General features: G+C 36.4%; 1 protein-coding gene across 1 annotated transcript in view; it reads left to right on the forward strand.

Moving 5' to 3' along the window:
* Window positions 1-15,693, forward strand: part of wu:fb13g09 (ATP-binding cassette sub-family C member 5) — a 77,689-nt gene that overhangs the window by 30,259 nt on the left and 31,737 nt on the right. The window contains exons 10-17 of the mRNA XM_056471708.1: window positions 2,673-3,023; window positions 3,232-3,303; window positions 6,684-6,808; window positions 6,902-6,974; window positions 7,150-7,353; window positions 10,564-10,689; window positions 11,010-11,121; window positions 15,162-15,346. Coding sequence (XP_056327683.1) covers window positions 2,673-3,023; window positions 3,232-3,303; window positions 6,684-6,808; window positions 6,902-6,974; window positions 7,150-7,353; window positions 10,564-10,689; window positions 11,010-11,121; window positions 15,162-15,346 — 1,248 coding nt within the window. The remainder of the gene's footprint in view (window positions 1-2,672; window positions 3,024-3,231; window positions 3,304-6,683; window positions 6,809-6,901; window positions 6,975-7,149; window positions 7,354-10,563; window positions 10,690-11,009; window positions 11,122-15,161; window positions 15,347-15,693) is intronic.

The raw sequence follows: 15,693 nt of genomic DNA on the forward strand, positions 1-15,693 counted from the left end.
CCCTTGTACATAACACATTTCCCATTATGAATTATGATATCACTCGATGACTTTCCCACTTCAACAAAATTGCTGCAATGTATGTTCAAGCCTACCTTGATCTGACAATCGCAGACTTATTATTTTGATGTAGATCAGATCTGTCTGAGATTATTAAATGAACCAAACATACAGGTTCCAACTTCCAATACAATAAACAAGCTAAGAAAGCACTCATAGAGTGATAAACTGATATTTAAATACAATGTGTGTTAGTTAGGGTTTCATTTTGACAAAGGTTTCATTTTGACAAAAAAAAAACAAATCAGAATTTTATCTAGCTTTTTTGGGAATGTAAATATGGCATATCTTTTCTCAGATTGAGCCTCTGAAAAGTGTTTTTTTTTTTTTCATATTTGTTTGTAAGTACCATATAATACTAATTGAGCAATTAAAGCTTCAAAACAAAACATTTTTTTCTTTTATTTGTCAGAAGGTTGAGTAAAGTGTTCAATTTCCAAACATTGCACTTTTTTGGACTATTAATCAGTATGGCTTTAAGTTCTTCTCAAATCTTACTTGCACTCAAATTCAGTTAAAATTACTTCTATGACTACTTGTATTATATATTTGGGCAGCTTAAAGGCAAGTTTACATGACAACAATGTACTAAAATAGAAAAAGGTTGTTTTTTTTCCTTTTGCATATAGACAATAACAATATCAAAATGATACCTTTTTCACATGCATCAGCAAAAATGACAAAAATTGCTGTATTTTGCCCACCAGTCCAGTATTACCAATGTCACTCAGTGTCTTTCACAGCACAAACACATATCTGCAATCTGTTGTTTTAGCTGTCAGGTACTTGTACATGACTATAGACTGAGCCCATAAATATGCATGCACATGGCATCACTATTTATGTAGTTTAGAGCTGATAATCATAACGATATTGCTTTCATTTTTTAAGAAAAATTTCCCCAAATCTTCCATTCAAGTTAAAGCCAAAACAGTCTTGTTAAATTCAATTCAATTCAAGTTTATTTGTATAGTGCTTTTCACAATTTATATTGTTTCAAAGCAGCTTTACAAAAGGTTCACATTATTCCATTGCAATAAAAATCTGAAAGTTAACCTTCAATACACAAATACCCTTCACTGAACATGTACATATAGACATCGCATATAGTATATAACTGCAGGTTAACTATGTTTATATATAAATATGTAAACTTAATTGTTAAAAGTTATTAGTAATTAATTACTATTTAATTAGTTAAAGTTAGGGTTAGGGTTAATAAAATTAAAAATAGGGTTAATAAAGTTATGATAATAACCTTAATGCTCCATAATGTTGAGCTCAGACTGCATGATTTTAACCCCGATTTTGACTCGCCAAAAGGTTTTGAGAAATCGCAACAAATGGCTGAAATCACAGGCAAATCGGTGCTCGTTCATGTGAGTGACAATCACACAGTGTGAACTATCAAAGATGCGAACTGAAAGAATCGCAGATAAGTCGCCGACACTCGTGAGATATTTGGCATGTTAAATATCTAGAGCTATGATCAACATCAGCCTATGAGAGAGAAGCATCTACAAGTATGGGTATCTGCAGGCCAGCGAGAGGCTGGGGAAAAAATTAAAAAGTGCTTCTTTTTGGTTTATTTGGATGCAAGAAATGAATGAAACACTAGTGGAAATTTGGCAGGAGTACATGTGTCCGTTTGATGTGTCATTTGAGCAACACCACAACTGGGTTGAAAAAGAAAGAGTTGAAAAGAAATTGCTAATTCCCTTCAAAACCCAGGTGAGCAAAATAAGTCAATTTCTACCTCATTAATGGCTTCTTTCTCATTATGTAGTTAATAACAAAAGATATACTACATCACGGGCGACGCAGTGGCGCAGTAGGTAGTGCTGTTGCCTCACAGCAAGAAGGTCACTGGTTCAAGCCTTGGCTGGGTCAGTTGGCGTTTCTGTGTGGAGTTTGCATGTTCTCCCTGCGTTCGCGTGGGTTTCCTCTGGGTGCTCCGGTTTCCCCCACAAGTCCAAAGACATGCGGTACAGGTGAATTGGGAAGGCTAAATTGTCCGTAGTGTATGAGTGTGAATGAGTGTGTATTGATGTTTTCCAGAGATGGAAGGGCATCCGCTGCGTAAAACATGTGCTGGATAAGTTGGCGGTTCATTCCGCTGTGGCGACCTCGGAATAATAAAGGGACTAAGCCGAAAAGAAAATGAATCAATACTACATCACTTTGCATTGTTTCCATGTCACTTCTCGTGTTTGTCTGGTTGTGAGACGTACAGTAATTTGCGGACCGAGACAAAGTTGTCTGCAATTTATAAAGTCATGCAGTGTGGAACCCCCTTTCGGCGATCCATCCTTCATTGTAAACACAGCATGCTATCCCTGATAGTCATGCAGTGTGAAAACATCTGTGACGCAACTACTTTAAAAATCTTGCAGTCTGAACTCGGCAGTCTGTACTCGTACGGAAGAGCAACCTGAACGTTCTGCAGTTTCTCTCATTTTGAGTTCCTAAAAAGTCACTCAGATATTACACAGCATGAAGTACAGTAAAAAATGATTACAAAAGTTTCATTATTGGAGAACTATTCCTCCAGAGTGTTGTTTACCAAACAAGCTTGGTCTTCCTGGTGTTGATGCCTCCTTTTACACCCCCAGAAACTATTCATGATGGAGGACAGAGAGCTGATCTCAGTCAAAACCGAAGATCCTTATAATGTGGTGGAGTTTAAAGATGCCACGCTGGCCTGGGAAAAGACCTGCGGCTCACAGATGAAAAAGAGCCGAACTCAGCTAAAACGAGGAGGAATGAAGAGAGTTTTGAGAAGGGAGAAACTGAGTTTGTACATCATCGCAGAGGAGAATAAAGGGAAAATCGAGGAACCGAACGCTGAGCATCTCCTCACACACATGGAGCAGGAGAGTCCGCAGAGCACCATCTCCTCCACCCAGAGCATCAGACCCCCGCTGCACAAAACCCTGCACCGCATAGACCTGTGCATTCAGAAGGTACGTTTTTACCATTCAGTTTGCAGGTTTACCTTTATTCTGTGTTCAGGTCAGACTTGTTTTTCAGCATTACTTGTCAAATGCAGACAAACAAGATTTTTATGGGTGGATCAATCCTCGCCTGCAGGAAAGCTCTTCATGAATAGATTGAACTCACTGACTTTTAGCATTGTAATTTGATGGCTTGATTCTTGTGCTGTTTACCTAGGGGTCACTGGTTGGGGTTTGTGGTGGAGTTGGCAGTGGAAAGAGCTCACTGCTGTCAGCTCTTCTGGGGCAGGTGAGAAATAAACATGCATTTCACACAACGTTCAACAAAGCCTCCGTGAGCGTGACAGACTTCTTTCAAAAAACAATAAAACCGTCTTTTCAACCCCAGATTTTTGTATAGAGGTGTAAACGCCCCATAGATAACACTCTGTTATTATATCTAGGCTGTGATTATAGGTAACACATTTCTTAAAGGGGTGTTCATAAGACGTATATAATCATGGCGTTATGCATGTCACAAATATGAAAGAAATGTTATGCGTGCTAAAGACAACTGTCATTAAGTGTCATTTGTTCAGTTTCTGTATGTCATTTTTAAATGGAAATATGACACTGTTTGAGATGTCTTTATGACAGCTATTTCATTGTGGCCCTAACGGTCAAACTCCAAAAGTGACAAACACCATTTGTACAAGATTTATCATGTAAACCATGGATGTCAAACTCAATTCCTGGAGGGCCGCAGCCCTGCACAGTTTAGTTCCAGCCCTGCTTCTACACACTTACCTGTAGGTTTTAAACAAGATTGAGAGACTTAATTAGTTTGATCAGATGTGTTTAGGGTTGGAACTAAACTGTGCAAGGCTGCGGCCCTCCAGGAATTAAGTTTGACATCCCTGATGTAAACAATAAAAAAAACAATACAAACTCTTTTCAAAGTTTTCTGAATTTAAATAATAGTTTGGAATGTCTCGGTGTTTGCTGATAATCTTTCCCTTTGACCACATTTCACAAATCTCATTTACATTCAGCTTGTTTGTTTAAGAGAGACCCAGGAACCTGGAGCTACATGAGGTCGAATGACATATGAGAAATTTTGAGATTTTCTGTGACTTAAAGTAGCCCTGTTATTTTGTTTCAAATTATGTTTGGAGCTTTAAAGCTGATTTCTACATTCACCTGGCGCTGCATCACCGACCTCTGCGCACCTCACAAAATGGACGAAGATCTTATACTTGACGTGTTCACCTTTGTGATATTCTTTAAAGCGACAGGGGGCAGTCAAAAGAAACAGACTGTAAAATCAGATGGATAAACATAGAAGTAGGACATTTCCGGAACTACGTCATATCATTTATATCGTTTGATTATTTGTATTATTTTTATAAATTGTTTGATTCTAAAGATTTTTATAGGTGTCACGGTGGCACAGTAGGTAGCACGATCGTCTGACAGCAAGAAGGTCGCAGGTTCGAGCCCCAGTTGGGTCAGTTGACATTTCTGTGTTCTGAGTTTGCATGTTCTCCTTGTGTTCGCATGGGTTTCCTCTGGGTGCTTCGGTTTCCCCTACAGTCCAAAGACATGTACTATATGTGAATTGGATAAGGTAAATTGTCTGTAGTGTATATGTGTGAATGCAAGTGTATGGGTGTTTCCCAGTGTTGGGTTGCGGCTGGAGGGGCATCCACTGTGTAAAACATATGCTGGATAAGTTAGTGGTTCATTCCGCTGTGGCGACCCCTGATTTATAAAGAGACTAAGCCAAAAAGAAAAGGAATGAATGAAAGATTTTTAGAACCATTGAAGATTTTTTTTTATGAAACTTTGATGCATCACTTGCTTTTGACACTTACTTGCATTTGCTCATCTCAGACATTTCTACCTATTAAAGTTTATTAAAATATCAATGACAACAGAACATGGGTTGATCTGCAAATATATTTTTTTTATTATGGAAAGAATAGAAGCAAAATAAAAAACTACATTTACTAAATAATACTGATGTTTTTTAAATAGATTTAGCCCACTTCACAATTCACACGTTACTGTCTGACTAGTTTCTGTCCTCTACTTATGTGCTAAAAGGACAATAATGTTCCAACATTTCAGACCATCATCACCAATAAAGCCTAGAAAAACAAGGCATTAGTTTATTGTTAACTGATTCAAATATTCTTTCCTAGTTATCAATAAAATAATTTGTTTATTAATTTCATTTTGGCCCTATATAAACTATATATATAACATTGTTTTCTATCATCCTTTTTATAGTGAGATTTAAGCAAATGCAATTTCAACATAATTAAATGTTATTTAGTAAACAATCAAATATAACAATGTTATAATAATGTAATGTTATACAATAATAATAATATTGCCAAATAAATTATCCATCATGGAGCAGTCCAGCGGTCAAATTTCCAAAAAAAAAAATTTTATTATTTTGACTTTTAAATTCATTTTAAGAAAATGAATCACTTAAAATGTAAAGATTGCATTCATTTAATCGAAAAGATAATTGAGTGATACAAAAAAAACAGCAATATAAAAAAATAAATAAAAGTAGAAAGAGGGCATTTAAGGACTTTGGCCCCAAGGCTGGAAATGCTTAGAACCCCAAAATTACTATATCCGCCCCTGCCTATGATCACGCCATATACGGATCATAAAGATGTCTGTACAGTTGTACCTGTTTTAGACAAAATCTCCTCAAAGTGTCTCATATTCAACTCATATCAAATGCAGCACCGTTCGAACTGTTCGCTCGATTTGTGCACTCCACCAGCCGAAATCATGTTGTGCGCACCCAAAGCGAACCTCCCCATACACCATGATGACGTCACAGTCACCACGTGCAGTCAATCAAACTAGTGAACGCGTCAAGTATAAAACAGGCTTCACTTAGGTACAAGTTCAAAAACTTAAAATATACCTATTTTTTTAGGTAGGTCTTTTTTGGCAACTCCTCTCCGAGAGCCAAGTCTGTTCTGATTAGTCAGGTGGCACAGTCTGTTGTGAATTGTCTCAGGAATTATCTATAAAGGTATACAATAATGATAATGTTGGTTTTACTGGATAAGTTTGAGTCTTTAATTTAGAAGTACATGTAAAGTGTATCTACTTTTAATATCTGCTACAAAAGTACACGTTGTTCAAAGTAGCTATTGTTCATTAGTTACTAGTGAAGACCATTTGCAAGTTTGTTACAAACCTAAGACTGGAATTACTGACAAATTATCTCAGCCAGTTCTTACTTTTGGGAGACTCCATTTATCAAGGACATATTGAAACTTTGCAAACCTTTTACTCTTACAAACATCTGTAATATATCTGAAAATGCATGATGAGGACAATTGAAATCTCAGTGAGTTTTAATTAAAATGTTCACTTTGAAGAACTAGTACATACCGTACCTTTTTTATTTGTTCCTCTTGGAGTTTGCCAGCTGTTGTTTCAACACAAAAGAGGAGTGTTTCTGCTTACGAGACCCGCTGAGAAAAAACAAAAAAACAACATATGGGTTTGCCACAAATTTGAGTAAATAATGAATTTGTTTATATATATAACTACCCCCTTTAACCATCATAAACCAGCCTGGACATAAAGCAGCTGGTCTTCTCAGCGTGTTGAAAGCAGATGTATAGGTTTGATTCTTCTCCTTCTGTCTAGATGACCCTTCTTGGCGGCTCAGTATCCGTAAACGGAGGCTTCGCATATGTTGCTCAACAGGCCTGGATCCTCAACGATTCCCTAAGGGAGAACATCCTGTTCGGAAAAAAATACAATGAGGAAAAGTAGGAAGCTGTATTCGCACATTTGGAAAACTCACTTTGGCCTTTCTTCAAAAAACAAAACAAAAAATCAAACAAGTTTTCATCTCTCACCAGGTACAACGCTGTACTGGAGGCATGCTGTTTATTTCCTGATATTATTGAGCTACCATATGGCGATATGACTGAGGTATCTACATTATAACACTCATAACACAATCTCAGACCTTGCACAAACACAAATAAAAGCACAAGGTCTAAGAAATCTCACTTGTGTGATATCGGTACTGCTGTTTCCATTGCAAATAGCCTTGAAAAATAGAGCGCAATCATTACTGTGGCTGTAACTGAATTATCTGCTGTAGATAGGAGAGCGAGGGGCCAACCTGAGCGGCGGCCAGCGGCAGAGAGTGAGCCTGGCACGCGCGCTGTACAGCGAGAGACCCATCCTTCTGCTCGATGACCCCCTCAGCGCAGTAGACGCTCGCGTGGGCTCACGGTTATTCCACAGCGCCATCCGTCCCGCTGCCAAGGGCAAGACTGTCATCTTTGTCACGCACCAACTGCAGGTAAGGGGCTTATGAATGTATGTGATGTACAGAAGGGGAACATACTGTAAACACCTCACACACTGGGACTGGTGACTTTGTGCTTGTCTACAAAGTTACACAGGATGAAGTTTGGGAATTGAACATGGTTGATATGAGAGAATTTGTTGTATTGCAAAGGCTGTTGTTTGAGGGTCCTTTCAGCCATGACTAGATCTATAGTACAGCATGGCCTTAGGTGCCATTTTGCAGTGCTATTTTAAGATTATTTATACTAGTGGTTTTCACCTAGAGCAAAGTTTCAAGGTGACAAGTGATTTTTAAAAAGAAAACAAGCTTTTAATGAGCTTACAGAATACAATAGATAAACAAGATATCTATTTTTTAATTATTCACCACCAAGAAAAAGAGGATAAATGAGGAAAAAGTATTGCAAAAAGTCTTATTTCACTTATGCCAAGATTAAAAATATCTACTAGATCTATAGTACAGCATGGCCTTAGATGCCTTTTTGCAGTGCTGTTTTAGGATTACTTAAATCTTGTTGAAAATGTAAATAAAACTAACATTAGAAGACTCGTTTTCTAAATCAGGCTTTTGATTATTCTCATTAACACTGTGGAGGATTTGAGTCAGAAAACACACATTTTAGAACCACTAATTTATGCACTATTATAGTGGCTTTTATTTTAAATTGGCTTTTATTTGCTACATTTAAGTTCATTTTAGTTTAGCTCTTAGCTTTTCTCTTGGTTGTTTAAATTATAATAAATGTTGTTTATTTTATTAACAATTAATTATTAAAAATAATATGTACACATATTTTGTTTGGTTTAGTTGCGAATGTAATATTTGTACTTTATTGTTTCATGGTCAGTGGGTGGGGAATGGAGCGAGGACTCAAGTGCAGGGAAAATAATAGTGTTTTATTAATAATAATATAAAATAAACAGCTAAACAAACTACCCCGAGGGGAAAAACATTAACAAAAAACAAATAAACAAACAAACTTGACTGGCAAGGATCAGAGCTAGACAAACAGGATGACACGACTCAACAGGATACAATATTTGATGAATGACAGCAGACAAGAGGGAGCTATAAAGGTTAAAATAATTAATTAACAGACAAGTGAAAAGGATTACCTAATAACAGGTTAACAAGTAGGGTGGGGACAGGAGAGCACATGGTACAAATACACAACACAAGACGTGCTCACTTTAAACAGGACTAGGACACGCAGCCAATGAGAGAACTCATTAATCGTGTGTTCACATGAAACACAACATTAAAGCACGCAACCAACATGTAAACATGGAGCCACTTACTCTAAGCAACACCTGGGGTCTGTTCTTCGTACGTGGATTACTCAATTAGCTGAATTTGGTTATTGACATTTTGACACCATCCAGGATTGTTTAGTTCTTAAAAACTCATCCAAGAGTTGTTGTCATAGCAACATCTATGGTCGCTCAAACCTGCTCAGGAGCAGCAGCTTATTTCATATAAACAGGATTAGATCAGGTCTTTTAAGCAAAGGTAATATTGAAAGTATGTACTGAATGCTGATATTTTCTTTCAGTAGCAATTTATAGATTATATACACTTTGGGAAAAAAGTAAAACTGTTAAAAAAAGCTTGTTTATACTCATTTATAATTTATAATGATTAATAATATTTAATATTAAATAATTAATAATATTTTAGTTTTTATACATATAAGTTTAAAAATATATAAAAATAAAACTTAGTAAATAAAAATACAAAAATGGGGTGGTTCTCCCCAAGGGGATCTAAGAGAACATTTATTAATATGGACTTTTTAAATACAAATGCGTACTATTTTACGGTACCGATCCAGCTGTAGTACAATTTCTGAAAGATAATAGACAATTTGATGCTCTGCAAAAGCAGACACCTTTACTGATATCAAAATGCTTTTTTAGTGCAAAATTAAGTTAAATCTTTTACGCCTATTAAGAAACTTGAATAGGCCTTGGCTACTATAGTAAAGAAATTCCGATCTAAAATGTAACTAAATAAATTGCTAAATACTCCTGACACATGAAAGTGTAAAGCCTGTAGCTCACAATAAATGTGGGAAGTTATTGCGTATCATATTTAACAAACCGTTTACTATGAATTTTTATATAATTTAGCTCACATGGATAATCAACATGGAATATTAATCAGATGATGTCATTATGCTGCTGTGTCATCAGCCAATCGCTGATCATGATTTCGAGGATCGATAGATCTGTCCTTCACAACACATGCAGCAACCTCAACTCAGTTCATCCAGACATTTTAATCTGAATCGCTAACTTGTTTGAAGAACCAAATTAGCCAGAAATCAGTAATCAAGATTAAAAGATCCAGGATCTGTCAAATCATCTTAGATCATTTAAGCAAGGTACGGAAAACAGACCCCAGGATGAGACAGAACGCAAGACACAAGTACACGGTAAATAAAATATAACACTTACCGTGCACACACACGGAATTTCTTTACATGCATGTTTCTGATCCCAGCTGCAACTGAAACCGAAAGCCACTATACTGGAGCTCTGAGACCGAAAACACCATTCTGCAAACAAAACAAACATCAGGATGAGAACCTGCACGCTCAGATCCAGCACGTCCATGTCGAGCGGGAGCGCACACTTCCCATCCAACGCTGTGCTCATACAAAACACAAAGACAGACAAGAACAGGATAAGAGTGCTTAAGCCAAGCACAACATGCAAGACAAGACAGGACTACTGTCTGGACCGAAGTGGCAGAATTCTGACATTTGTACTTTTTTTGTAATTCATTATATGTAATTTTTTTTTTTTTTTTTTTGGCTAGTTTTTGTAAATTATGTTCCTGTTTTGCAGAGCAAAAAGTGGCTACATTTAACAAAAACAATAAAAAAACGGTTTTAGTTTTATTATAAGTGAGTGTGGAATGACATCTAAGGCAATTAGAATGTAAAAACAGAAAATTTACAGCGCTATTTAAAATCTAACATATACTGTACTGACAGATAAAATCTCTAATACCTACAGATAACTTGTGGTAGCCTACCAATATGCCATTTGTCCCTATTAAATTGACACTTTATTCTATGAAGCAAACGTCTGCTCTAAAATATTACTATGCTTGGGGTTAGGTTAATGTAACATAAGGTGTCCTAAAGCTGTTTCATGACACTTTCTGTCCTTTCTGCGGGGTGTGTTTATTCCACAGTATTTGCCTGAGTGTGATGATGTGGTGTTAATGAAGGACGGCCAGATAGCAGAGCACGGCACACACACGCAGCTGATGGAGAAAGGCCGAGACTACGCTGCCCTTTTCAACAGCGTGCAGCAAGAGGTGCGATATGCTGCCTGCAACAGCTGTGCCCTATGGGAAAACACTGGGGTCACACGCTCACAAAACACCCAACATCACCCACTGCAAAATTCATGAAGCACAGACTGCAGAGCCGCTGGGTTTGAAATGTTAATTCAAGTCGAGCTTTTGTAATTTATAAGTGAATTGATCTTTGGAGCTACTAGCCGACGGACATTGTCGCTGATCTCTGTATTAATGACCCAACAGGCATTGTTCCGCCTGATGTGTGCTGCTAATCAGTTGCAGGTTGCTCTTTACTAGGTCTTGCTCTCACTCTTTTCGCTTCATCCTTCATCCAGAACCTGGTGAGGAAGAACCTGAAAAACAAAGAGAAGGCAGAGGAGGAGAGCAGCCCACAGACGCTTAATGTCAGCAATCCACCCAAGCCTGATACTGAGAGCAAGAAAACAGGTGAAGGTTGTTTATTTCAGTGCTTCTCCTCTCCAATGATTTTGCATTGCATATACAGTTGAAATCAGAATTATTAGCCCCCATTTAATTTGATTTTATTTTTTTAAAATATTTCCCAAATGATGTTTAACAGAACAAGGAAATTTTCACAGTATGTCTAATAATATTTTTTCTTCTGGGGAAAGTCTTATTTGTTTTATTTCAGCTGGAATAAAAGCAGTTTTAAATTTTTTAAAAACCATTTTAAGGTCAAAATTATTAGCCCCTTTAAGCTATATATTTTTTTGATATTCTACAGAACAAACCATCATTATACAATAACTTGCCTAATTACCCTAACCTGCCTAGTTAACCTAATTAACCTAGTTAAACCTTTAAATGTAACTTTAAGCTGTATAGAAGTGTCTTGAAAAATATCTAGACAAATATAATTTACTGTCATCATGACCAAGATAAAAGAAATCAGTTATTAGAAATGAGTTATTAAAACTATTATGTTTAGAAATGTGTTGAAAAAAAATCTTCTCTCCGTTAAACTGAAATTGGGGGAAAAATAAAAAGGGGGGCTAATAAATCAGGGGGGCTAATATTTCTGACTTCAACTGTACATAGATTTTCAAATGTGGATTCAGTCCAGTTATAAAAATGTTGAAATAAACATGGCGTCAATGTACAAAATATTGCTTTTACTATATCAATGCCAAATAATTTTTTTTTTTTTTTTTAAATATCAATGTCTAAACAGTCCCTGGACCTTTAAAAAAAGGCTTAAAATGATGTTGGATGACTTTAAAGAACAGTACTTTAAAGAACAGTAACAAAAACTTTAAACTGTATTTTAAAGTAAAATCACCTATTTACAGTACTAATAACAGCAAAGTCTGTGTTCAGCACCTTGTAGAATGACTAAGTATGCACAGTCATAGCACTGGTAACGAAATCAAAGAATGAACTGAAATGATGTCATCCTGAACAAAATCCAAAGTTTCGACAGTTCAAAAAGCTTACGAAAGCAAACTTGTTGAGGGAGATCATTTTGGCTCCTAAACAGCTTTTGAGCTACCATTGGTCCACAGCAGTTTTACAGTTGGTGGGTGCATTCTGAAACTCCGCCTTCTTTGACATATGATTGATTTGTTTCTCAAATTTGCAGAGGTCAGGCAGGGAAGCAGGCATAGCAGCAGCAATGGTGACTGAACAACAACGTTATGGAATCAGTCTGCCTAAAGAACGTTCAATATTCACAGCTGAAGCCCGTGCTTTACTTTTATATAGAAAATGTCCAACAAAAGAACTCATTATTTTTACAGACTTCAAATCATTCAAGTGATGGAATCTTCAAAAAATGAACATCCTTTGATAGATAGTAATTTATCAATCACATCTATCAAATCTACAAATCCAGTTTTATCACATCATTTTCTGCTAAGTTCCAGGACATGTTGGGCTTTCAGGAACTGAGCAAGCTGATGCAGCTGCTAAGACTGCTTTAAAAGAAGAGGTGAACAAATACCAAATTGCTCCTTCAGAGATGAGACCTTTTATGAACGTTTACATTATAAATAAGTGGCAAGAGGAGTGGGATGCATTGGAAAATTATAAATTGTATGAAATACAACCTGAAATCTTAAACAGAGTTTTAGGACATTTTAAGACTAGATTTGATCAAGTGGTTTTTACCAGTTGTCGTATCGGACACATAAGATCAACCGATGCCTTTGTGCTTAAAGATGACGACCCCACTCAATGTTTGTACTGCACAACTCCCCTTACTATAAAACACATTTTACTGGACTGTCCTGCTTTTAATGATTACAGAAGTCTTTTTTATGACATGAACTCTCTTGAGGACATTTTAGCAAAGTGACACCAGAAAAACTTTTAGATTTTTTTATCATTCATTAACACTAAAAATCTTATTTAATTGATGTATTCAATCAGTTTGTTGTTTTAATTGTATATTTATTATTGAAATGTTCTTGCCATGAAAATAGCCTTGGTTGCTGACATGGCATTAATAAAAAATACATTACATTACAGGCAGGGGAACAACATTCAAAACAACAACAACCAGTTAGCAACAGGAATTCACTGCAGAGTTGAGTAGCCAATCTAGCACAGATATAATGTATCTGCACCTGTACAATTGCTCACAGAGAGATCTTTATATACTTAGAGGGGGACATACACCACATCTTTAAAAGTTCCAAATATTGTTTTCTTTGAGTGTAAACACTCCAGCCGTGCCATTCGGTGTCTGTCCATGGCTATTATAAAACAATATAAAGATGTGGTGCGCTGCGATGACACGTCTAATCTGGTGTGCAAAAGGCTTTTTGCCAGATGTTACAAAACTGTTCTTCTATCACAGCCTCCATTGTTGTCATGTTTAGGGGTACACCTTTACAACCTCACCTACTGCAGTAGGAGACTGTTGAATTATTTAAAAGTAGAATACCATCAGAAAAAAAAAATAAAATAAAACTTTGTTTCAAGTATATCAGGACTTTAGACTAGTGGTTCCCAATTCCAGTCCTCGGGACACCCCACACATTTTGTATGTCTCTTGTTTTTTGACACAGAAGGATTAGTTCATGGATCTCTCTGTAAATGACCTAATAATCCAAATTAGGTGTGTTAAGTAAGGAACCCACATAGCAAAAAATGCTTTCTTACTTAGATTTTTTGTCTTGTCTCTAGTCCAAATATCCAAAAATTCTTAAATCAAGAAGAATTTTCTAGACAAGCAAAACATTTTGTCTTGCTTTAAGAAATAATATGCCAAAATGAAGTGAGGTTTTCCTTAAAACAAGCTAAATAATCTGTCAATGGGGTAAGAAAAATAATCTTATGTCAAAAGGAAAAACAAGATTATTTTGCTTACCCGATTGGCAGATGGTTTTGCTTCACTTCATTTTGGCATATTATTTCTGAAAACAAGACATTATGATTTGCTTACCTAAAAAAATGCTTCTTAATATAAGATTTTTTTAGATATTTGGACTAAAAACTAGACCAAAAAATCTAAGTAAGAAAGTAAGAGAAGCATTTTTGCAGTGCAGCAAGCAATTTTAGTTTTTTTAAGATGTCTAATAGATGTCTACACAACCTTTAGAAAAGTATGTTCTATACAGTATGAATGTAAGTAGTATGAATGGAACTCAGACATACTACATCCGCCGTTTGTCATTTATCATGTGACCTAACTGCGTCAGTTGCATTGCTTCACTCCCATTCATGAAATCTCTCCAATGGCATCATGGCATAGTATAGCTTCCATCGGATACGCATTTCAAAATCTCACCGGAAGTAGTAGGTCATCCGGGTACTTCTCATATACTGTTTTTCGAATTCTAAGATTTCGGACATACTACTTGGCTGGCATACTGTTTTTAGTGTACTATATAGTATGGAAGTATGCGATTTCGTACGCAGCATTACAAAATTTGCAGGGCCCGACCGAAATTGGGAACCACTGCTTTAGACAATTAGACCTGCATGTGTACATTTAAGCAGGTTTAACAATATTAATTACAGTTACCTTACAGGTTAAAATGTATTTAAATTGTAGCGTATTGTTTTCTTTTTTTAAAACAGCACACTTCCAGTGCTCCTGCCTGATTTCAATTGACAGTTCAGGAGTTTTAAGTAATACCGAAATAACGCATCAAAATTTGCATTCTCATTTGGTCTGTTGCACACCAGTGCAATATTGGCACTGGGTTTCTGTACCCAGGCCTAACGGCAAAAAAACACATTCACAACTTCTGCAAACACAGACAAACCTAGTGAAACAAACAACACAGGACTGCTACACCAAATATAACACTCTTGGAAAACCAGCCAGAAAATAAATTGCCTAATTCCTTGGATCTTTTGTAGTTTGCCAATGTGTGACCTGTAGCATGGCCTCAGAGTTGAGAAGCACTGGTTTAATCTCAAAATAAAAGTCTGTGCTTAGCTGATCTAACATCAGTGGATGAGTCACACTTCTTTGTTGTTTTTCTCCATATTTCTGTTGTTTGATGTACACCTCGCAGATCAGCTCATGCAGGCGGAGGAAAAGGGAAGCGGGGCCGTGGCCTGGCCTGTGTATGCAGCTTACATCAAGGCTGCCGGTGGCCCTCTGGCCTTCATTGTAAACATCCTCCTCTTCCTCTTCACCACTGGCAGTATCGCCTTCAGCAACTGGTGGCTTAGTCACTGGATCCGGCAGGGCAGCGGGGTAAGCCAGTCTATCTCACTGCTGGCCGCTTTGAGTTTCTGCCATTTAAAGGGACAGCTCTGCCAACAACAACAATTCTGCCATTATGTACTCTCCTGCATCCAACAAAATGACAAATTATCATCAGTATAAACAAATTATTTATTGAATCATTCACATCAACCAATTTAATAATATGATCTGACTTAAAAGAAACAGTTTGTTTGTTACTTCTCATAAATGTGTGTATATATATATATATATATATATATATATATATATATATATATATATATATATATATATATATATATATATATATATATATATATATATATATATATATATATATATGTGTGTGTGTGTGT

The sequence above is a fragment of the Danio aesculapii genome, chromosome 14, assembly GCF_903798145.1.
Source record: "Danio aesculapii chromosome 14, fDanAes4.1, whole genome shotgun sequence".
Lineage (NCBI taxonomy): Eukaryota > Metazoa > Chordata > Actinopteri > Cypriniformes > Danionidae > Danio > Danio aesculapii.